General features: G+C 35.7%; 2 protein-coding genes and 1 pseudogene across 2 annotated transcripts; 2 read left to right on the forward strand and 1 right to left on the reverse strand.

The window, feature by feature from the left end:
• The first annotated feature begins 1737 nt into the window (after window positions 1–1737).
• On the forward strand, window positions 1738–3986 carry LOC110890252 (11S globulin seed storage protein G3-like). Its single transcript, XM_022137847.2, has 3 exons — window positions 1738–2060; window positions 2466–2740; window positions 2920–3986. The coding sequence occupies exons 1-3, from the start codon at window positions 1778–1780 to the stop codon at window positions 3826–3828; spliced, it is 1467 nt and encodes a 488-aa protein (XP_021993539.1). The 5' UTR covers window positions 1738–1777; the 3' UTR covers window positions 3829–3986.
• A 4842-nt stretch (window positions 3987–8828) lies between these two features.
• LOC110888242 lies at window positions 8829–11886 on the reverse strand (annotated as a pseudogene).
• A 69-nt stretch (window positions 11887–11955) lies between these two features.
• Window positions 11956–22450, forward strand: LOC110890253 (casein kinase 1-like protein 9). The gene is made up of 15 exons (XM_022137848.2): window positions 11956–11969; window positions 17034–17113; window positions 17180–17220; window positions 18227–18296; window positions 18760–18908; window positions 18999–19094; window positions 19172–19242; window positions 20042–20103; window positions 20209–20272; window positions 20690–20774; window positions 21196–21322; window positions 21405–21478; window positions 21554–21617; window positions 21695–21810; window positions 21913–22450. The coding sequence occupies exons 1-15, from the start codon at window positions 11956–11958 to the stop codon at window positions 22156–22158; spliced, it is 1359 nt and encodes a 452-aa protein (XP_021993540.2). The 3' UTR covers window positions 22159–22450.
• The last annotated feature ends 3388 nt before the right edge of the window (window positions 22451–25838 follow it).

Here is a 25838-nt window from a genome sequence, read left to right on the forward strand (position 1 = left end):
TAAATGCTTTTCATACCTGTTTTCAAAGGAGTTTCTCAAAGGTTTACGAGGTTTTCAGTACTCATACAAAACGCATGAACTCGCTCAACTTTTGTTGACATTTTTCCAAAATTACATGTATTTCAGGTAACAGGTTGGATCTTGGGCGCGGGTGTTGTTTCTAGAAGTAGACTTCAAGTTTAGATGTCATTCACTTTTGTTGGTTTGTGACTTAGTCGAAGATTGTGTTTTAAAACTTAAATAACCGGTGTTTGTATTACTTTAAATTTTATGAATGGATGAACATCGTTTTTCTCATATAGTTGTTTATTATGATTGAATGCAATTATATTAAACCAGTCACACAACATACGCTTCCGCAAAAGTCAGGGTGTGACATATATCCTTCCCTATTTATCCATCAATTATAAGGTTTTGGTAATGTACATATGTTTTAATATTTGTTTCAGAGTTAGTAAGAGGAATGAGTTTTTTTAATCTTAGGTGGGTCAATACCATTTGGGTTTGTAAAATAAATGGGTTTCACATTCTCCTGAACATCACATTCGTTCGACCAAGTAGATTTAAGCTCATGCCTAAGTGTTTCAGCTTGAATGGAGTTCAGTGATTTTATTTGTTCCCCAGTTGGTGTAGTTGATATAATCTCAACCATTTTAGAGTCAATGGAAACTTAGGTTTCTTGTTCTTTGTCATATTTTCTAAAATCAACCCCAAACTTCACAATACTCTTAACTGTTTATCCAGAAGCATCTCATAACCATAACAAGTTCTGCCCATTTTTCAAAGGTGATTTGTGTGGATTGCAATAAAATATAAACAGGGTTGCATATTCAGCTTTCTAAAAAAGTTAAAACACAAATTATTAGAGAAAAATCAAATTAAATAGATAGAATTTAAAGTATTAAATATAAAGTCAATTTAAATATATATATACACACACGTGTGTATATATATATATATATATATATATATATTAAGAATTATTATAATATTAGAGTATATTTACTATCCATGATTCTTTCCTTTTAATATATACTAGTGAGTACTACCCGCGTTTCGTTTCACAACACGAATTCGATCGATACTGGCTTCATTCGTTGTGGTATAGCGGTGCTCACTATAGCAACCAAAATAAAAAACAAAATATATTAACGTGTGTTTTACATTTACCAAAACTATAAGATTAAATATCGGTACCAATTATGTTAATACCGATATTGGTATTGGTTCGTGTCACGGTCCAATATATTACTGAAACTCGTTATTATCTTATAATACAAAAAAATGTATATATTTTAAACACAACTTATTTTCAGCAAAATTTATTACAGAATTTCAAGATTTTTTTAAATAAACCTACGTATTTACGTATTTGGATGGTTTAAAAAGTTAACAAACCATATTAAAACAAAATCAAATAAAATAAAAATCGATAGGTTAAAGTAACTTATATATATTGTTTCTAATATATAATCCAAATTAGAGATAAAATAAAAAACACGAAGTAATGAAATTACGAATATGAGTGAAGAGAATCTAGCCATTATATGCTTCATTGTTCGTCATGCAATTTACATTTTAATTCTTATCATCATCATCATGATCACGCATATAGACAAACACAGTTATACACATGTACATGTATCACCTAGTCATCTCCAAATGTTGATGTTTTCCTGGCATTACCTCTAGCATGTCACTTCCTCCTTCATCTTCTTCCACTATAAAACCCTACTACTTCACAACACCTATTCACCACCACATCACACTACCAACAATGGCATCCAAAGCTACTTTGCTCTTAGCTTTATCCCTTCTCTTTGCCACTTGCATTGCCCGGCAACAGCACCAGCAACAGAACCAGTGCCAGATTCAAAACATCGAGGCGCTCGAGCCCATCGAAGTTATCCAAGCTGAAGCCGGTGTCACCGAGATCTGGGACGCCAATGACCAACAGTTCCAGTGTGCCGGTGTTCATTTTATTCGACACCGGATTCAACCTGGTGGCCTTCTCTTGCCATCCTACGTCAACACCCCTATCTTGGCCTTCATCGAAAGAGGTATATATAAATATTATTGGGATATTGTCTTTTATGCAATGGGGTATTCATTTGAGTTTATTATTTTCTCACACCCTGCTTACGGCTTTGAGACAAAAAGAATTGATTTTATTTTTAAGTTGCTTTCCGTTGTATCTTTTGTGGAACGAGAATTAGTTTTTTTCATTTCTTTGCGACACATTTTTAGTTTTTGCGACTAATTTGAGACCACGAGTTAACCTTTCTTCAAGCTATTGCGACGAAAATATACTTCTAGTACGCTTAATTTTACTTTTTCCCAACGGACAAACTGTAAGCTTATGAACGGTCACTAATTTAGTGACCATATTGAAGTTTTTAAATCTTGTCCTGTCATCCATCAATATATAGAAACAAATTAAATAAGTAACATTGGGTTATTGTCAGGAAGGGGCATTCAGGGGGTTATATTGTCGGGATGCCCGGAAACCTATGAATATTCACAAGAGCAACAGTTTTCCGGTCAGAGCGAGCGCAGAGGAGAGAGGCTTCAGGTTGATCAGGACCGTCATCAGAAAGTAGAGAACGTAAACGAGGGTGACGTGGTTGCCATCCCCACCGGAACAGCTCACTGGCTTCACAACGACGGCAATACAGAACTTGTGGTCGTCGTCTTCTTCGACACTCAAAACAATGAGAACCAGCTTGATGAATACCAAAGGGTACATATATCACATTACATATATATCAACTTATTCTTTTAAGCTGGTTTTAATTAAACTTTTCATACCACTCACTATATATAAGCCTTAAACCTTATATTATAAGGTTTAAGGTCTTATATATACTACTTACTGTTTTAGTACGGGTGACAACCACTAAGAATTACTTATTATTTCAGAGATTCTTCTTAGCCGGAAACCCTCAGGCTCAAAGCCAGCAGCAGCAGCAACAAAGACAACCACGCCAACAAAGGCAAGGGCAAAGGCAAGGTCGCCCCCAGAAGGCCGGTAACATCTTCAACGGTTTCACTGTGGAGCTCCTAGCACAATCATTCAACGTCGACCAAGAGACTGCCCAGAAGCTTCAAGGACAAAACGACCAGAGAGGCCACATTGTTAATGTCGGACAAGACCTTCAAATAATCCGCCCACCACAACAGCACCACCAACAACAGCAGCAAGGCAGACCACGCTCTCGCCAAGAGCAAGGCGGACGCGCTCCCGGCAGAGGATGGAGCAACGGTGTGGAAGAGACCATTTGCAGTATGAAGTTCAAAGTGAACATTGACAACCCTTCCCACGCGGACTTTGTAAACCCGCAAGCCGGCCGCATTGCAAACCTCAACAGCTTCAAATTCCCCATTCTCGAGCACCTCCAACTCAGCGCAGATAGAGGCGAACTCCGTCCCAATGCGATCCAATCCCCACACTGGACAATCAACGCCCACAATCTTCTCTACGTAACCGAGGGAGCCTTGAGGGTACAGATCGTCAACAACCAAGGAAATTCAGTTTTCGACAACGAGCTCCGTGAGGGACAGGTGGTGGTGATCCCGCAGAACTTTGCAGTAATCAAGAGAGCCAATGAACAAGGAAGTAGGTGGGTGTCATTCAAGACTAATGATAACGCCATGATAGCCAACCTTGCCGGGCGTGTGTCCGCGATCAGCAGCATGCCGGTTGACATTGTCGCGAATGCGTATCAGTTGTCTCGAGAGGATGCTCAGCAGCTCAAGTTTAGCCAGAGGGAGACGGTTTTGTTTGCACCAAGTTTTTCTAGGGGCCAAGGGATCAGGGCTTCGGCTTAAGTCAAGTGTATCATGGTTTGAACAATAAAAGATCATGTAAAAGAGTTGTGCAATAAGTCTGTCGGAGAGTAATAACAAGTGAATGTAAACTTACTTATGTATGCAATTATCTAGATAATATATATATATATATATATATATTGTCTAGCTTCCAGTTATTCTTATAGCAAATAACTAGCATAGCGATGTTAAAATAGTTGCTGAAAATGTAACATTTCATGAGTCACGATTCCATATAATGCAATACTTTAGAAGTCTAAATTGCAACATTATAATGCAATACTTTAGAAGTCTAAAATGCAACATTTCAGAAGTCAAGATCCCATAAAATGCAATATAAGTCGGATTCCATAAAATGCAACATTTAATAATTTAGATTACATAACAACAACAACAACCGTACCCATTATATCCCACTAATAGCAGAGCTAGAGGTAGGGTCAGGGGAGGGTGAGATGTAGGCAAACCTTACCTCTATCCTTTGAGAGTAGAGAGGCTGCTTCCAGAAAGACCCCCGACTCAAAAACAAAAGCATACAAACAAACAGACGTGAAACAAGCAGAAAAGACGGGTACCATAGTGAAATAAAACTACCAAGTATCAACAGGAGTGAGCATATACTACATAACATTTATAGCATCATAAAATAACCAATGGACATGTTACCGAAAGACAATCATATGTTAAATCCCCCCTTAACCCAAAAACTAGGCTATCTATACGTCATCCATTAATAGTCCTTAACCTTTATCCTATGTCTCCACGAATCCCAATCCTGGATCATGTCCTCAGAAAGATGCAACTCTACCAAATCATGTCTAATCCGCTCCTCCCAGGTCAATTTAGGCCTGCCTCTACTTCTTCTCCCCTCCACAATGAAGTTTTCCACTACTCTAACTGGTGTTGTAGTCTGCCTTCTCTTCACATGCCCAGACCATCTCAATCTCCCTTCTTTAATCTTCTCCGATATACTAGCTACTCCTACCCTTTCTCTGAAAACCTCATTTCTTATCCGATCTAGTCTTGTGTATCCACACATCCATCTCTTCATCCTCATCTCTGCAACCTCCATCTTGCGCGCTTGTGTCTTTTTAATGGTCCAACACTCTGTTCCATACAACATAGCAGGTCTAACTACAACCCTATAAAATTTCCCCTTTAATTTAGTTGGTAACCGCTTGTCACACAACACCCCAGGGGCAGCTCTCCACTTACACCAGCCAGCCTGGATGCGATGGGCTACGTCACTATCTATCTATCCATCCCTTTGAACAAACGATCCTAAGTACTTAAACTTAGTTACCTGTGGGACTGCTTGGGCTTCAATAGTGATCTGAGTGTCCTCGCAGTCACCAGCACCATTGAAGTTACAATAGAGATACTCCGTCTTTGAGCTACTGATCCTTAAGCCTTTCCCCTCTAAGGCTGTTCGCCACTCCTCCAACCTTACATTCAGGCTTTGTTTAGTCTCTTCAATTAACACTATGTCATATGCAAAAAGCATGCACCATGGAACTGGCTCCTGGATGGACTTTGACAACTCATATAGGACAACCGCAAAAAGAAACGGGCTTAACGCCGACCCTTGGTGGAGACCCACCTCCACTGAGAAGAAGTCGGTATCTCCTAAAGGAGCACGCACACTCGTTTCAGTCCTACTATACATATCCTTAATTATATTTATATACCTCCCAGGGACCCCTCTACCCTCTAAACTATCCCAAATCAATCTACGGGGTACACTATCGTACGCCTTTTCAAGGTCAATGAAGACCATATGTAGATCCCGCTTTTTCTCCCTATACTTTTCCATTAATCTTTTAATAATATGTATCGCTTCCGTAGTTGATCGCCCTGGTATGAAACCAAACTGGTTTACCATAACCTGAGTTTCTTTTCTTAATCTAGTCTCAATTACTCTCTCCCATAATTTCATAGTGTGACATAACATAACTTATTTCCTATATAATTTCCACAACATTGGGCATCTCCTTTCTTCTTATATATGGGCACTACTATGCTACTCCTCCACTGATCTGGCATTTTTCCATATTTGAAAATAAGATTGAATAGGGTGGTCACCCATTGAACTCCTTCATCTCCTAAACACTTCCAAACCTCAATCGGTATATTGTCCAGACCAACTGCCTTAGCCCTTCCCATCTTCCTAAGTGCAATCTTCACCTCTCCCTGGGTGATATCCCGACAGTAGCAGTTATTCCTTTGTCTGCTCGGTGTAGCTGGGTTGTCGCTTTCTTGTTGGTAGACACTCCTCTCTCCATTGAAAAGACTGTGAAAGTAAGTTTGCCATCTTAACTTTATGTCATGTTCCTTAATTAAAATACGTCCATCCTCCCCTTTTATGTATTTAACTACTCCTAAGTCATGCCTTTTGCGCTCCCTAGCCTTGGCAATCTTGAACATATCATGCTCCCCCTCCTTAGTTTCTAGGCGTGCATACATTTGCTTATATGCTGAGTTCTTTGCCTCTGTCACCGCCTTCTTCGCTTCCCTCCTAGCAGTTTTGTATCTCTCCCTCAATCTCAGATGCTCACCCTTGTTTGTGCACCTTAAAAGATCGCTAAGACATTCTTGTTTATCCCTTATTTTGAGTTACACATACTCATTCCACCACCAAGACTCTTTAGTCCCAGTTGTCCTTCCCGTTGTGACCCCTAAGGTCTCCTTCGCCACGTGGGTAATCATAGTTGCCAAAGCCTCCCACATCTGATTTGCGTCCCCACCCAATGGAGTCATTGTCGTCGAGATGACCTTATCCCTAAACACTGTAATGTTGTCGCCCTTTAAATATCCCCATCGTATCGTAGACTCACCTTTTGCCTCCCCCTTAGACATTTTTTCTTTTAAGACTATATTTGCCACTAGCAAATGGTGTTGAGTCATTGTCGTCTCCCCTGGTATCACCTTGTAGTCTCTCCACCATCGGCGATCCTGTCGCCTCATCAAAAGATAGTCTATTTGCGTGTTCCGACTCCTGCTAGTAAAAGTGATAAAATGTGATTCCCTCTTCCTAAAAAACGAGTTTAAAATGCCTAAGTCATGGGCCACCGCAAATTCTAGAAGATCCCTACTAGGTTCATTCCTATCCCCAAAACCAAAACCCCCATGAACTGTCTGGAAACCATTGCTATTCTTTCCAATATGACCATTAAAGTCACCTCCTATAAAAATTCTCTCCTCCCTAGGTATGTCTCTCACTACTACATCTAGGAAATCCCAAAACTCTCTCTTTTCCTGCTCTCCTAGTCCTACTTGAGGTGCGTAAGCGCAAACCACTGCTACTATTTCCTTACCTAGCACTAACCTTAACACCATAATTCTATCATTGTGTCGTTTCACCTCAATCACTTTCTTATCCAATTGTATAGCCACTAGAAATCCTACTCCATTTTCCCCCCATCAGACCCCGAATACAACAACTTATACCCATTTCGCTCATCCTCTATGCCTCTTCCACCTAGTCTCCTGAAGGCAAGCTATATGTACCCTACGTCTCTTAAGTGCATCTATCACCTCCAGCAATTTACTGTTTAGAGTCCCCACATTCCAAGATGCCACACGCAAACTGTATCCCTTATCTTTTCTCTTGCATGCACTCCTCTTCCTTGGACACAATCTCAAGGAATAGTCATGACCACTACCGTCTATGGTTGCAACTAATTATCAGATAAATAAGAAGGATGTAAAGATACACTATAATACGCTAAAACGACAAAAACGGTACCGCAAATAAGAAACACACAGAGTAACAAGGCGTACACAGTGAATAACAATATGAAGTAGGCACCAACAAGCACCAAATAACGAATAATATACCATATGCACCAAAATTCCTATACTTCAAGTGATCGACAAGAATTGCACGACCAGAATTTCAATCAAACAAAACTGTACCTAAACCCCCTAGAATTAAAACTTAACCAAAGATGACAATCAAACAACAAAATAACTTCAAAGTAAACTCCAGCAAATGAACAATCAACTCACTACTCCACTACAATGCATCAATTTAAAAACATATATCAATTTCAAACAAACCGTACCTGAAACCCTAGAAGTAAACTCAACAGAATGACGATAACATAACAGAATTACCTAAAAATAAACTCTAACAAATGAACAATTTACTCACCAAAAGCCCTCAATCAAATTATGAAATTGCGAAATCGAACAAAAACAACTATATTATTATTATAATTCTTATTATGAGATTATTATTATTAACAAGGTGGCACCGTTAAGGAAAGAAAGCACTTGGTTGAAGCCGTTAGGAGAGCCGGGTGGTCGTGAAAAAAATTGTCTGATCCTAGGCTGCCAGATATTCCTTGAGCTGCTATAAACTGTTGAATATGGTCCAAATTTGTTGCTTCTCCCTCCCGTTGTCTGCTGTAGTAGGGTGGTGATGATTCTAACGTTGTTGTGTTGGGTGTAGGGTGTAGAGAGAAGTGAAAAGAGAAAGGATCAGCGTGTGTTTAAGGAGGGAGGTGTGTGGGGGTTTGGGTGTTTATCAGCGGTGGTGGTGTCTGTGGGGAACGAAGGTGAGGCCGGTGTAGAGACAAAGAGCGATGATGGGAGTTTTCTGTGTAGGTGTTTGAAGGCGTTGGTTTATGTTTGGGTTTCAGGCGTTTCCAACTGGCCGGCGATGTAAGTGGAGATTCCATAAGATGCAACACTTTATAAGATGAGATTCCATAAAGCAACAAGTTCTTAAGTCGATATTCCATAAAATGCAGCATTTCATAAGTCGAAATTCCATAAAATGCAACATTTCTTTGGCCTTGGTAACTCTACTAAACAACTCATATTTTGAAGTGAAATGAAATCTATAAAATACCAACTCTACTCGTTAATTATCAAGAACCGCACAAACAACAGAATTCAAAGGTTGACGCTAAACCGAATTCCAGCTTACAAACACTAACGTTTCTAGGTAAACCGAATCCCTGTTTCAGAATCAACAATTTGTTTTTGTTGCTTCTTCAGGTGGATGTCACCTTCACTGACACTGAAGCAAGGTGCGAAAGTGTCCTATGTCCCACAAACATCAGGAACATCCCCAAAACTCCCAATGTTTTCAATGTGGTGAAAAGATCAAGCTGCAGAAACAAGTATCACATTTTAACCAAACAAATACGGTCTAAGTTGGCCCCTTTTTGTATAAATCAGAAACAAACCTTTAACCAGAAAAGCACGTAGAGTCCAAGAACCGCTCCGATGCCACCATGGAAAAGGATGGCGAATGTGGCAGGTACTGTTGAAGTAGGGAAGTTCTTCATGTTCACGCCAAGACATAACAGCTGTAACGCCATGCAATCATTACATTTGACAGAAATGGTTCCGGGTCAACTCCAACCAGATAAAAGATATTATTTTAGCCCCATTAGTAGGTGGGATGTGAGATAAAGGAATTACACCGACCAAAATGCGAGAAACGAAAAAAAAACTAGAGTGGAGAAAGCATAAGAGAGTTCTTGAGGAGGACACTTCTCTTGAGGTCGAAATACGTGAGCGATCTCGGGCTTGGGCCCATATCTCGAGTAAGGATTAACGTGTTGTGCAGGTGGGCGGGCTGCCTTTTCAAGCGCCTCAGGTAGATCCAACTCAATATGACCAAGAGGTTGTAAGAAAGACTTCTCCTGAAAAACAAAATTCTGCTTAAATAGTGACTCACTACATGCAACAGAATTATATAAGTCGCTAGATAAATTATGTATTTACCATGGCGGCATCACCCATTGTCAACTCCATGTCATATTTCCCAGAGAGATAATAGAATGACTCAACAAGTCCTACAAAATCCTGCAACAGGTAACTTATAGTGTAACAACTATGTCCAACGTATAACTAAACGTTACTACATGTTTAACATGTTTCTTTGTAGGTTCATTGGAAAAAAATGATAAAAACAGAAATGGGGAAGAAATTGACCAATGTTTTCTCGAACCGCTTGCCAGATTTCTCGACAACATATATATGCTCCACTCCATATTCGTGTCTCAACTTCAGCAACACCTGTAAGTAGACAACACATATAAAATAAGCATAAAAAAGACAATCAAGATACAAAAGAGTGATCCGGGAGCTAATCACCTGGTGAGGCTTTAACGGATTTTGAAGTGGGGTTGTCAACTGAAAGGAAAACCGAAGCTTTTGAAGATGATTTGCCCAATGCCACATCACTCGTTCCAGGTAAATCAAGCCTAAGTTATTAAATAATACGATTATTGTAAAGCACGTTTGACGTTCCAGGTAAAACATTCCATATAAAATAACATACTTGTGTTGAGCCTCTACGCTATCATCCTCAAGTACTTCGACTTTGGCGTTTTCAACTTTGACGACTCCTGTAACATAGATGGGCACCTTTGTTCGTCTGTCGTTTACATAAATTTTTTTATGTTCGGGATCTGAAAGCACAATCTAAATAGCAGAAAATATAGTGGAAGATGAGAGGTAAAGAAAATCTACAAAAGATCAGTTTGTCACACCATATTAAGTACCTCAAAAGCAAAAACATATTTCCCGACATCAACCCCTACTGGCAAAGCATCTAGTATATGGACCGCTTCTTTAGGGTCAAACTTGAGTTCCTGAAAATTGGCTGTGAATTTTCCATGTACATTTACCTTTCCTACCGCTGTTGTTCTTCTTTAACAAAGATACATAACTGAAACATTAATATAAGCAAAGAATTAGAATCCATCTACTATAATAAAAGAAACCAACTTTTGGACACGTGTCATTCGTTGAAGGTATCCTTAAATCTATATTTGTCTTATATTAACTAAATAAATAATAAATTAATATTAAATCTTATGATACTTTAATAAAATATTATCCTCAAATATAAATTGTTAATTTAATATATTTTTAAAACAAATACCTCTCTTTCCTACTTATCTTATATTAAATATATAAATAATAAATAATATTAAATGTTACCCTAATTTATTAAAAATATAACTTTTTTATTATTTGGTATACAAAATTATATTTATTTAACTCGTGTAAAGTGCGGGGTTTTTAAAATTTTTTTTTTTTGTTATTTACTATTCAAAATTACATTTATATAACCCGTATAGTCCACGAAGTTTTTAAAGATATAACTTTTTATCATTTGCTATGTAAAATTTGATTTATTCAACACGTGTAATACATGGGGTTTTTTTAAGGATATAATTTTTTTTATTATTTGGTAGATTTTTCAACCCGACTTTACATGAGTTTTTTAAAGATATGACATTTTTAGTATTTAATATACAAAAATACATTTATTTAATCTGTGTAATACAAATTGTTTTTAAAGATACAACTCTTTTTTAGATCTATTCAACACGTGTAATATACGAGGTTTTAAGGATGTAATTTTTTTTATTATTTGGTATATTAGTCAACCCAATTATACATGGGTTTTTTAAATATACGACGTTTTTAGTATTTAGTATGCAAAATTATATTTATTTAATCTGTGTAATACACATGGTTTTTAAAGATATAATGTTTTTATTATTTGATATATAAAATTACATTTATTTAACCCGTACAATATACAGGGTTCATAAAGATATAACTTTTTATTATTTAATATATAAAATTACATTTATTCAACACGTGTAATACACGGGGTTCTAACCTAATAATAATAATAACAAGAGCTATGTAGTGCACCTGATTAATGATTGAAGCGTCCTTTGACTCAGAGCTGAAAACTTGCATGAGTTTTACTGATAACGAAGGTCCAGCACGGTGGTCACTTTAACCTGTAAGCAAAACAGAGGATACGTGACCCTAGAAAGAAAAAGAAAAAACAATTATAAAAGATGGAAAAAAAATCAACAAACCTTAAGCTTGTCTTGGCTGGTAATCGAAAGGACACTCGCTGGAACTGATAAAACGAGAGGAATCAATACCCTGCACCATAAAGTTAATTGTTAGTAATAGTAGGCGTACAAGAAAAAACACACTGTTATGAATGCATCATAATGTGGTGAATGAATGCATCATAATGTGGTGACTCTCCACATATGTAACCTCCATATATCTATTATCTTTGTAATAATGTTAAGCCTCTATAAATAGAGGTTTCATGTAATTGGTATTATACACATGAATAAGAATGAGTTCTCCTATTCTCTTTCTCGCTTACTTTCTATAATACTTGTTCTTTATGTTTATAGTTATACATTGGTTGCTAGTATGTAGTTGTTTCACAACACGTTATCAACACGAGACTCTAAACACGGAATTCTGGTAATTCACATCTAGGTCGTCATCAAAAATCAAAGTTCTCAAAAGATTATTAGTCGGCGTGACTATCCTACAAATAAGTTTTATTTTGATTCATGAGATTTATTAATTATTAATCTTGTATTACTTATCCGTATTAAATATTTGGATGATTAATTTATATTTTCAATTTCAAGCATCCAAAAGCCATCATACATATTACCATAAAAATATTGAAAAGAAATTTTTGAATATCATAAAACAAATCTTTTGGATCAATATTGAAGATTTCAATCATTGAGATATTATTTAATTACTTTGAACAAATCAAAACGATGCTAACAAAAACAATGGTTTCTATAAAATTTTTGGTTGATATATTTAGTATTCTAATCAGAAAGAATTTGATACAACCTTATGAAAAATGTAGATGTTGATCCAATATTAAAAAAAATAGGATTCGTATAATGTGGACTAGATTTTTTATGTAAATTTCAGCAATTAATTATTAAGGTGTCGGTAATTAGTAATTTTTGCATGATCTCTAAATTTTAAATAAATATACTTGGGTTGTCTTCTATCCTAATAAATATGAGTATTATTAAAATGATCTCCTCATCTGCATATTCCTGGAGCCACCATGATCATATATTTATGCTTCTTTATTAACCCTGTTAAGTTGTAAATAAAATTGTTGAATTAGTTTAATTTGAGGATGTTAAATATTAACCTTGTTAAGTTGTAAGTAAAACTGTTGAATTATTTTGATTTGAGGAAGTTAATTTGCAATCTAGAGAATATTATATGTGCTTTTAGAACTCATGAAAAGTAATTAAATTCAATATCACAAAGTATGGAACTCAATATTTATGGACTAAACAGTGCAATTGTATTAGGAATATCTGCTTGTATTGGTGGTAAGATATAAATGATGTATATACTAGATTTCATTTTGTATAGTTTATAATTTAAACGGATTTAGTGATGTTATAGGATTAAATATTTGGTTATACGTTTATTTATGCATAAACCAATTGTATTCTTAAGAAATTAAAGAACGCTTTAAACGATATTAATGTTGGTTAATGCTTAAAATTAAAATCATTAAATATCATTTTTTCCATCATGTTGGTTAATGCTTAGAAATTAAAATCATTGAATATCATTTAATTCATTCTTTATTAGTTTTAATTATATTGTTAATTATGTTATGAATACATCATTAAGAGTGACTCTCCACATCCTTAACTCCTATGTTATTAATACATCATTAAGAGTGACTATGTTGTGAATACATCATTAAGAAGTGACTCTCCATAATAACGTTTGATGGAGATGAATTTGTAGTATACAATAGGTGACATATTATTATACTATGAAAAAGTCTGTTTAGTATTTAATATGTTCATGTACATTCACTTCTGATGTGTAAAACTTGTATTTAACATATAAATTTTAATGTGATTATTCCTAACAATTTAACTAGAAATACAATACGATAAGTATATGTTTATAGTGTTCTTATTTGATATATAAGAATAAGAAATTTGGTGTTTTATATGACATTACATGAGATGTTATCATATAATTTTTAATCCGTTTGATGACAAGTTATAGCTATATTTTAGTAGTAAAAAAAATCATATATTAATTTACTCATCTTTCTTTATAAATGTTATCTTACTATTAATCAAGATGTATGATTTTATTGTGGCTTTCATCATATATCAACTTTGTCCTTTATGGAACACCACTAATTTGAAAACTAACGCATACGATTTCGATAAATTAGAGCATGACCTATAATAATAGGCTTATCAATATTGCAATTTTATGTGTCTTTTATATGCTTTGATTTATTTAGATGACATATTAAATAAAAAAATTTTATATTTCTTACAAGTGATGAAAAAAATCTTATTTTATAAGGTTGTATGATAACCTATTTATTTGGTGATATGTTATATAGTCATGCATTGTATAATGTAATGTATATATTATGTTCCATATGTTATAAATTTGGAAGGGGACATCAAAGTGACAAGAGTTGTGGTATATGATCACAAGCTATAAAAACGATTGAATTATGGTCACGGTTTATACAAAAAGGTACCTGGAGTGTCTAACTTCTCAAAGCTTATTATGCGTTTATCGAAGCTTGTAAGATTTTAAGCCGATAAGTATAAATGTCTCGGTTATATAACAACATCTCGATTTATATCATGTGATGAGAAAAATATATATCATAATCCATTGAGCAAAACAATTTTCATCGTCAAATATCATTGATTGTTAAAGAATATATAAAGTTTGAAACAACAAGCATGGAAGTTCTGTGGTACTAATCCATTCCCTGATGTGAATGCGATGATATAATGATCAATTCAAAGGTTATGATCATATACATAACTAAGAAAATTGTAATGATGCCACCATGAATGTTGTATGGGAGTATAGCAAATATGGCCAGAAGACTATATTAGAAGGTACTAGAAATGATACTAATTTTCCACAATATTCCATTAAATATGGTGATACTAATTTTCCACAATATTCCATTAAATCAAATATGGTGAGTAACCAGAAGTTACTAGAATATTTATACGTTCACCACATGGCATGACCAAATAGGTCATCAAGATAGCATCATGATATGCTAAACAATCAAACATGCTAACCGGCACCTTAGCACCTCTAAGTAATTTAAAAACATTGCTCCCAATATGCCTTATCATATATCTAGTTAGTTTTTTTGTTGCAAATAAATTTTTATGCCCTTCCAAACAATAAACTCCTACAAACAACCCCTCTTATATGGGACTATTGAAATGTACAGTTGTGTGGATTGTGGCATTCATACATGGTTACATGTGAGTTTTTAGCTACCCGTATGTAGCATATGCCCAACACTATGGAACGTTGTTTTTTTACCCCGTTTAACACTGTTCTTTGACAACCCAATTGTAGGGACCATTGATGGGCACAATGTGAAATATAGTGAGAGGCATACGTAGTCGAGAGGGAATTCGTCGATTGATTATATCAATTCAAAACCAACTGCTTATCACAAATACTCCCCATTACAACTGGTCTCCTGAAGAGAACCAAGTTTCCATTTTTTTATATATTTTGTTGTGCAGCCTATGTACCAATAGCACCACCATAAAATATAAAATAGGATATGTACATCGTATTCCCAATCTTAGGGGGACACAAGAAAATGAAAGACTGGTAACATAAAAAAAATGCATCATATTATATATCGACCCCTGAAGTGGTCAATCTGAAGTCCAAAAGAAAGGGCGTGTATTTGCAAATAATAACAAATGAAATACAAGATGCATTCACTAACACAAATAAGGTGACAAAGTCACATATACCAGCTTAAACTTATCTGCTCGAATGGAAGTACTCACAAAATGATTATCATATTAATAAATTGTGAGAGATAAATTGGTTCCAAAAAGATAAACCCATAAACACAAAAAGAGCAGAGTAACGCAGTTGGTGTAACCCCAAAAGAGGTTGCATACAAAACCCCATAAGTGGTTGCATACAAAACCCCATAAGTGGTTGCATACTAAACCTTAAAGAAGGTTGTTGTCAAAACCCCAAAAGAGGCTAATGGAGTTCTAAAAGAAACTCTAGTACCAAACAAATATGAGATCGCGATGAATTATGTACAAAATAAGTACAATATGGAACCGTAATGAAACACGTGTAAAATGATATATTTGATTATGCTATAGCAATAGATGTAATCGATGAAAAAAGATTACGTATATAGAAAGTGTGCAAGAGTGTACGCACACAAATAGCCAAAATGGTTACATGACTTAAGGTTGAACTAAATTTGCTCGACAAACTAAACGTTTTCGAACCAGCAGTTCGAACACCCATAGACGTCAAACCAGTAGGTTATAAATGGGTGTCTTTAAATAAAAGGAAACGTAAATAATTTGCTCATAAAAATTTTAGACTAAAGTGTCAACACTGCCCAAACCCTCGGTAACCAAAATGGCAGTTTACTCATAAAATTAAGTATGAAGACAGAAAGTTAAAAAAGAAAAGTAAAAAAGACGAAGAAAAAAGCAAAATCTTGATGCCTGCTTTTATTCTTCGGGGGTGTTTGGCCTAGCTTTTTTATCTAAGCTTATAGCTTTTTAGCTTATTTTTATAAAATAAGCACTTGTGGGTGTTTGGTTTAGCTTTTTAAGCTTATGCTTATTAGCTTATATAAGCTAATTTCAAGAAGCTTATGGGTTAATGGTTTTTTAGCTTATTTGAGTAAGCTTATTTGAACAAGATGGTTTTTTACTCATTTGCCCTCAAATGGTGGATTAACTCATTTGAATATGATACACACAATGGTATTATACCCCTTCCCATAATACACAATGGATTAACTCAACTTGTAGAATATAAGCTAATCTAAACACTTAAAAATAACTTATCAAATGAAAGAAAATAAAGATAAACTACTTTAAAATACAAGCATAAGCCAAAAAAGTAAAAGCTAGGCCAAACACCCCCCTTCATCAACATCTATCGTTCTTTTTCACCTCATTCTTCTTCTTTTTCACGTTTCTTGAATCTTTACATTCATTTTATACATATTCTTCAAAATTTTGTTTCTCTCCCATCTTCATATTCTTTTCTCATAAAAATCTTGTCTTTTTCCCCAAATTTGATTCCTTAATCAGTTCATCCGTCACACCTGCAACACCCAACAAAAAGACAACAAACCCTTTTGATTCTTGATCGTTTGGTATTGAATTCAAAAGGGTATTCAAGAATTAGGGTTCTCGAGTTGATGATTGTGTAGTTTTATGAAAATCAAGATTAGGGTTTGGTAAAGTTTTTGTTTTTATGTAATTGGGAATGTTGAATTTTGATGAAATTGTGAAATGGGGTTAAGTGTTTATAGATAGATAGATCTAAGTTGGGATTGAAGGAAGAGTTATGGATCATACTGTTGGTGGGAAGTTTAAGCTTGGAAGGAAAATTGGGAGTGGGTCATTTGGTGAACTTTATTTAGGTATAATCTTCATTTTGGGAATTCAATTGCAGGTGTTATGTATTAATGTATGTGGATTGTTTGCAGGTGTCAATATTCAAAGTGGTGAAGAAGTAGCTATTAAACTGGTATTATGGACTTCCAATCTTAGATAGTTAGATGGTTTTGTTTGATTAATCATGAATTATTTTTTGTTACAACAGAGAAATCATTTTTCTTGACTAAATGCAAAACAAAAACCATTCTGTTTTTGATATTGAGTGATTCTTGTGTACAAGTGTGAAGTACTGAAACACTCAATCTTGCATACAATTGTGTTATATTGCAATAAAAAAACGAACCACTCAAGTAATCTTCGTCCTAGGTTGCTAACGAGTGTGATCGTTTTGATCTTGTGGAAAAGTAAATTAGAAACAATAAGTAGTATTCATAGTTATCGATAGCGTCCATAGCGGACGCTATTGCGAATAGCGTGGCGTGGCGGCTAATCACAACTACGAGGTGCATAGCAACCACATATCGAGCATATAGCGACTCCGATGGGGAATTCCGGCGAAAAAATACCACTCCGGTGATGCTTTCTGCCGGAAACCAGGAAGAAGATGAAGAAGAAGATAGCGGCTGAAGTTATTCAGCGTGTTTAGGCTTTAGGGTTGCCGGAAACCAGGAAGAAGATGAAGAAGAAGATATGTTTAAGCTTTAGGGTTTTAAATAACTTTATATCAGTTAACATTTAACCCCTCTATCTTTCACAGGTTTCCATTGAGTCCCTAAAACTTGTAAAAATTACTGAAAAACTGTAAAATTAGTTTGTATATTTGTACATTTAACCCCCTTTATTTTCTCTACTTTACATTTGGTCCTTAAGTTTATAAATTTATACATAAAAAGGTATAAAATTAACATTATAAAATTATAGATAGCTATTTTTTATTTCTTAAAATTTTAACTACCTTATCGCTATACACGAAATAGCGGGCGCTATCTCATCGCTATCGCTACATAGCATATAGGTACCTGATAGCTATTTGTCACTAATTGTATTGCATTAGTGAGTAATGTCCATCATCCACTTAGCTCATTTATTCTAGGTTGCTATAGATAACTCATGTTTCTTTATTTTTCCCCTTACAGGAACCTGTTAAGACAAGGCATCCTCAACTTCATTATGAATCAAAAATATATAGGCTTCTTCAAGGAGGAAGTGAGTTTTTCTCTCTTGTAGCTTTGGTGATTACATTTTTTTCAATAATCACTTTTCTTGATTTTTTACGTTTGCATAATCAGATAGTGATGATCATAAATTCATAATCACTTTATGCCGAACTCTCAATACTGATTAAGAGAGATGGTCAAAAGGCCGGTTGGGTAACGGGTTAAAACGTATATGAGTCAAATTTAGTAGATTTTTTAGTTCGGATCAAATGATATGGGTTGGGTTGGGTTGAGTTGACTTGACCTGAAACATTTTCTTGTCCATTTTTCATAATCTTTCACAATTGATTAATGCATTAAATATGATAATAATATGACTTTTGAGTAAAACTATTTAGGAGGTCATATACATTGGTCCATTTTTTCGTAATCGTTATATTAGTTTCATGAGGTTATATATTTGACTCAACTACTCAACCTTTTCAACTAATATAGTCGTTTGTTTATTGAAGCGGGAATACCGAATCTTAAGTGGTTTGGAGTCGAGGGAGAATACAATATCATGGTCATTGACCTTCTTGGACCAAGCCTTGAAGATCTTTTCAATTATTGCAATAGAAAATTCACCTTAAAAACGGTTCTAATGCTTGCAGATCAATTAGTAAGTGTTCATAGCCACTCGTCTTTAAAATGTAAAATACCTCACAACATATAATTCATCGCGTAAATACCTGTACGTACGATGTTACAGCTAAACAGAGTTGAGTACATGCATGCGAGGGGTTTTCTTCACCGTGACTTAAAGCCTGACAATTTTCTTATGGGCCTTGGTCGCAAGGCTAATCAGGTAATTTTATGAAGTTTTAGTATTTCATTTTTGGCGCATGCTAATCGTATTTTTTTTTTTTTTGTTTTTTACGATAGGTGTATGCGATTGATTTTGGGCTAGCAAAAAAGTATAGGGATCTTCAAACTCATAAACACATACCGTATAGGTAACTTCTATTTCCTCTACATGGTGCTTTATTTTTCCTATAATATTACAACTTTTGACTTGCCGCATTGTCTAGAGGTTGCAAAAGGAGCTGGTAAGGAAAGTGGGGTGACATGTTAAAGTTGGTAATTTACAAAAAAAAAAAAAAAAAAAAAAAAAAAAAAAAACTGATTAATATTGGTTATGTTGGGTTTGACCTGTCAACCTTTTGTTTTGTTTTGTTTTTTTGAATATTATAATGATATGTTACAAATATGATTATAAGAACCGTAATTTTTAAATAATATTTTTTTTGTTCAAAAAGCGATTAGTAGGTTTATAGTATTTAACCTGTTGGAGATAAAGTATAATCTTTTCAAATGAATTAGACTGGATACAAATGATTTACAACTTGCCTAAAGTTTATTCTAGTATTTGTTCAATCTTTTTTCGATAAGCGTGTCTAAGATATTGTTTATTTATGAAATTAAGATAACGGACAAAAAACATGCTGGTAGGTCAATCAACCCAACAAAAGGAGCCCGTTTTTGCCATGTGTAATTGATTTGGATGTTAATTGAGCTTAGTTGTAACAAATTGTGTCGGGCTTGGTGGGTCAACGGTCAATCCAACCCAACCAAAGACGCCCGTTTTCGAATGTTTAGTTAATTTGGATGTTAAATAGCTTAGGTGTGACGATGGTAACTCGTAAAAAGCTAACTTTTTAATTTATGTTGTTATCCAACAAGAAAATATGTTTTTATGTCACATCCTAAAACAAAATGTATTGCGATTATGAACTCACTTGAAAATCGTATCAGGGAAAACAAGAATCTAACAGGCACAGCCCGCTATGCTAGTGTAAACACACATCTTGGAGTTGGTAAGCGGTTTTATTACTTTCAAATATACATTTTTAGAAAAAAAAAACAAGTTGTTTATCCTTTAGTGCCGTATAAATATAGCTGCAATGTTTGTGAGTGTGCAGAACAAAGTAGGCGGGATGATCTTGAATCTCTTGGTTATGTTCTTATGTATTTTATTAGAGGAAGGTGAGCAGAGGAATCTGTTGTATTTTTTGCAACCTTTAATCTATATATATATGTGTGTGTATATATATAGGGTAAGGATAGTGTAAAAAGGGCCTAAAGTGTGAGAAGTGTATTATAACACTATATATAATACTATATAACACCATATAAACACCGTATAACAATATGTAACACCACATAATACCATATAACTATAGTGTTATATTTGTTATATAATGATATATAGTGTTACATAGTGTTATATGGTATTATATGGTGTTACATATTGTTATACGGTGTTTATATGGTGTTATATAGTATTATATATAGTGTTATAATACACTTCTCACACTTTGAGCACTTTTTACAGGATCCTCTACCTATATATATATGTGTGTGTTTATTTTCAATCTAATTCCATGCATGTTTTTGCATTAGCCTACCATGGCAGGGATTAAAAGCGGGAAACAAAAAACAGAAATATGACAGGATCAGTGAAAAGAAAATGTTGACCCCGGTAGAGGTATTGTGAATGCGTATTTATAGACACATACATTACATATGTATATGTAGGGTGAGATTAATTTCAGAAGAGGTTTTTACTTTTTAGTGCGAGAAGGAACCTAAATCGTTAAATTTTTTATTAGTTCGTATATTTTTTAAGTTTTTTTTTTTTACTTATTACAAACATATGTGTATATCATTTACATAAATACACATTAAATTAATTTTTCATATGTTTTTTAACGTTAAAATTTTTCCTACACATGTGCTAGATTATGTGTAGGTAATCTTCCTACACATAACTTGAACAAGTATAGGTTGTAGAAATAAACAAATTTTGTTAATGTTTATTTTTTCATGAATTTAAAGAGAAGAATAAACCTTCCCCTGTATATACGGGGTGTTGGATAAATAAATTCCACTTGTGTAATTTTTTATAGGTACTATGTAAATCATACCCATCGGAGTTCACATCATACTTTCATTATTGTCGATCATTAAGATTCGAGGATAAACCGGACTGTTCTTACTTGAAGAGGCTTTTCCGCGACTTATTTATTCGTGAAGGTGGGCCCGTTCCTTCAATTTTTATTCGTTTGAACATTTATCCGTCATCGATCCCTAATTTACTCTATATATCATATTTCAGGCTATCAATTTGACTACGTATTTGATTGGACGGTATTGAAATACCCTCAAGTAGGCGCCAGCTCTAGAGGACGGGTCCGTGCCCCATATATACCTTATTATTCTGTATGTATTAATGTCGTATAATAATCTCTCGTGCCGTTTTTGCAGCATGCTAGTGGTAATGGAGGGTTAAATGCTGGAACATCGGCTGAAAAGCAGGGAAGACTTTCGGGTATTTATTTATAACTTTAGTTATGCTATACCTCATCGGTATATACGTATATAAACGCTCCATGTGTTGTTAAACAGGTGGACAGGAATCCCGTGCGTTAGAAGCATTGTCAAGAAGAAACCCGGGGGTTGGTGCTCATTTTGAACGTTCAAGAAACCGAACTTCTGAACATCAGCCTTTGTCAAAGAATGTGGTAAGGTTGTATACCGAATCAACCCCTTATTAATGAATAAAGGGGTCGAAGTTTCCAATATATTATCTTTCACTACATTTACTATGATAATCTTGTTTACAGCAAGCCGATTCTGAGAAGGTGAGAACGTCTCGAAACGGGAGCTTCTCGAAGTATGCAGTTCTCTCGGGAACAAGACCAGGGTCATCAGGTGCCCCGTCAAGCCGAGTTGTGTCGAGTGTTGGGGCCCGCACATCAAGAGCACAACTTGGCCATGAGACGAAACCATCGGGGCTTGCTCGTGCCACAAAGAGTGGCCGAGAAGACCTGCTTCTCCGAAGCTTTGAGAATCTCCAAATCAGGAAGTAAAGTTTTGGGCACTCTTCCATATTTTTCACGGTGGCACGTGACTCGTTATGCTTATAATTACTGAACATGAACATGATGGTTATTTTGTTGATTATGCATGTTTTGGAATGGCAATCTGGTGAGTCCTGAAATGAATAAGCAATTAAGCATAGGTAAGTGGGATTTGGTAGCAACATAGTTACTGAATGAGTTCCTCGTGACAACATAGTGATCGCACATGTAACTTTTACCATTTACACCTCAATTATCACACATTTTCATTTGTGATGCTTCGACCCATATGTAAAGTGAAAACATTATAGGGTGAATTACATTTTTCGTCATTTATGTTTATACCGGATTGCAATGGATAGCCTCTAACTTCAATAATTACCGTCACAATCTTTTATTTACAAAACCCGTTACAGTCTATGTCCTTTATTACTAACCTAGTTAAAATTTTCAGTTAATTTTATTTACTTAAGGGCATTATGGTCATTTCACACTTTAATTTAAAAAGTTTCTAAATAAATAAAACCAAAAAAATAACATAACATGATCTTCCTCATTTCCTAATTCCCCAACCCTTCTTGTAACACACATAACATCATCTTCCCTATTTTCTAATTCCCCAACCTTTCCTGTAACACACAGCTGGTAAATCGAACAAAGGAGAAAGCTTCGAACAATGAAAATGGTGACTGCTGCTAAGCTATTACTTGATTGTTCCAACTCAATTAAACCTTCGTCTCTCCTTTTACGGTAACAAATTGTTTCTATGATTTTAATTAACTAAACTCAAAGTTCTTCTGGTATGAAAATTATTCTCCGGCCAACTGTGTTGTTACCGAAAAATGGCCCCCTTTTACGGAATCCACCAGAAAGAAAAGATCCCCTTTTACGTGTTACAGATCTGAGAACCTTGACGTTTTTGTTACCCATTTTAGATCTAAAAACCACCGCTGACGGCGACGCTCAGTCTGGTTTCAGATCTAAAAACCACTGCGTTTCGTGTTTCTTTGTGTGTCAGTTTATGAAGACGGGGTTAGAGGATCAGATGACTTGTTTTGCGAAGTGGTTGGAGTTCAGAGGGCGGCAGAGGAGAGAGTTGTGAAAGAGGGGTGGTGGTTGTCAGTGGTGAGCTGAGATAGAGATGGAGAGAGAGTTGTGAAAGAGGGTTTCATAAAGGGGAAGAAGAAGAAGGTCTGAAAAGACATTAATGCCCTCACATGAGGTGCACATGATTTCACTTAACGTTTAAATGTAACCTGGTTAGTGCTAAAGGACGTAGAGTGTAATGAGTTTTACAAATAAAGGACTGTGATTGTTGTCACACCCCCAAAATCCACCCGCGGAGTATCACCGCTTGGAGGCATGATATGACCAGGATCAAGCCACCAATCATATTGAACATTGCAAGTATTAAATAAAATTCAACCCATCAATATAAAAGGTGGTCAAAACCAAACATAGTAAAAGTATAGCGGAAGCATAATTGTGAAAACCCAAACATGAGTATAAGTTCATAAAATGTAAATGTTTAACATGGAACTCAACAGTCCATGTTCCCACAACGATCGCGCCTCCCGTGCAAGCTCCATGAGTACCTATTGTCCTGCAAGGCATGTAACATAGAGTCAACAACTAGTTGAGCGAGTTCACAGTAAGCAAGTTCGTAATAGTAAGTTCGGTGCATCAGCATGCGTCATTAACTAAGTCATTTGTATGTTCATTTAGTGGGGGCTTCCCATGTGTATATGTACTAGACTAGGGGCAACCATAAGTGTTCTTCTTAACCCAGAACAGTAGTACGTACGAGGTTTACGTAGGTTTTACGTAAGTGTCCTTGTTAACTCGAGGACAGTGGTACGCGGGGGTTTACGTAGGTTTTACGTAAGTGCTCTTCACAACCCGAAGCAGTAGTGAGTATTAGTTTACATAGGTTTTACGTAAGTGTCCTTCGCAACCTGAGGACAGTGATAAGTACAAGTATACGTAGGTTTTACGTATGGGTCCTTCGCATCCGAGGATGATGGTAGATAGTCTAGTAACAGTGTAAGTACAAGTAATTGTTCAATCCCATTCCTTCAAATCCCATTCCCTACCCGCCGGGAATCCCATGCCTTGGTAAGAGTGTGAACTCACCTTGGTTTGCTCGGCAGATACACTAGAAGGTCACTTGAGTTATAAGTGGTCAACCACGTCCTAGCATGGTTACCATACAAGTCAGGACTAGGTTCAAGTAATGCACGTATGTTTACACATAACTAACAGGTTCTCAACACGTATTGATCATGGCAAACAGTTAACAGTCACGAGCATAACACATTCATACTTGTGCGATTCAAATATAAACCCAATAGTACCCGGCCCAACATGTTGTGCGATCCACAACATGTTGTGCGATCCATCATAAACCCGGCCCAATTAGTTAAGCAGTCCAACAGCATACTCGGCCCAATTAACAACAAATAGGTATCTTGTGCGATCCGGGTGACTTATGCGATCCGGATGGTCTTGTGCGACTGACCAATCCTTGTGCGATTGGGATTAGGCTTTGAGGCCCAATCAGCATAATATAGTCCAACAGTGTATGTGGCCCAAGACTTGTGCGATCGGCACGGTCTTGTGCGATCCATAGGTCTTGTGCGATCATGCAGTCCTACGTTGCACATAGTGTATTAACAGTTGCACTAATCTTGTGCGGTTGTCTTGTGCGACCAGAGCTTGTTCGATCGGATCAGATCTTGTGCGATCTGATCTTGTGCGACCGACAAGCTTGTGCGATTGTAGTATATCTCCTTTAATCATGCAAGTCAGTTACTGATTTCAATCAATTCGTTTGACCGATTATAACAGTTTCCATAATTGCAATTTATCAATCAACACAATTACAGTTTCTAACCAATCCCTTAATCGATCAAACAAGGGTTTTTAGCATCAAATCTCTAAGAACCCTAATCATATACAAAACATAACAATGATTATAGCATTAACCCGGCTCGTATTCTTGATTACTAGCATACATCCTATCATGACAACACAATAAATCATCCTAACGTAAACATATCACAGCCGATTAACAAGCATTCGGTTTTCATTCATCATTAACAAATCCAATTCATACTAACACAGCCAAGCCATACGGATCAAAACACATATATGGCCGATTACATTCATTCATGTTCAATCACATATCATTCATGAATCATTACATACTTCACAATATCATCTAACAGATAATAACCATGAATTACTAACCGGTTATGAGGTAAAACAAAGATGGTCCGAATCAAGAAAGCTTCAAGAGATGGGGTGTTGTCGTCGACTTCCAGAGAGAGAAGAGAGCTAGGGTTTGTGTGTGTGTGTTATGTTTGCAACTAATGAGAGAACAAAAACCCCAATGATGGGTGTTTGTATGCGTATAAAAGGAGTGGGCCGAACCCTTCCCTTGGGTTGCCCTTGGTTCGATTATGAGAGAGTGTAGGCCGAGAGTGGTAAGGAGCCAAAGCCCAAAGGCTTGTGCGATCAGGTTGTTGTGCGATCGGTTCGTTTTGTGTAATCCAATTACATACATACATATCATAACAACATAACATCTCATTAATCCTCAAGGTTCACATAATCATATAGGGTCCACATACGTTACATTAAACACAAAGATAGGTTCAAATTACGAGTTGTCACATTATCCCCAAGTT

This window comes from Helianthus annuus, chromosome 11, assembly GCF_002127325.2.
Source record: "Helianthus annuus cultivar XRQ/B chromosome 11, HanXRQr2.0-SUNRISE, whole genome shotgun sequence".
NCBI classification, from domain to species: Eukaryota; Viridiplantae; Streptophyta; class Magnoliopsida; order Asterales; family Asteraceae; genus Helianthus; species Helianthus annuus.

Bases quoted from the DNA above. Each gene is read 5' to 3' on its own strand.
- LOC110890252 (XM_022137847.2), top strand. From the start codon at position 1,778: ATGGCATCCAAAGCTACTTTGCTCTTAGCTTTATCCCTTCTCTTTGCC. The intron at 2,061-2,465 runs GTATATATAAAT...GGTTATTGTCAG, and splicing joins CTTGGCCTTCATCGAAAGAG to GAAGGGGCATTCAGGGGGTT. The intron at 2,741-2,919 runs GTACATATATCA...TTATTATTTCAG, and splicing joins AGCTTGATGAATACCAAAGG to AGATTCTTCTTAGCCGGAAA.
- LOC110890253 (XM_022137848.2), top strand. The intron at 18,909-18,998 runs GTAAGTGTTCAT...ACGATGTTACAG, and splicing joins TAATGCTTGCAGATCAATTA to CTAAACAGAGTTGAGTACAT. The intron at 21,323-21,404 runs GTGGGCCCGTTC...ATCATATTTCAG, and splicing joins CGACTTATTTATTCGTGAAG to GCTATCAATTTGACTACGTA.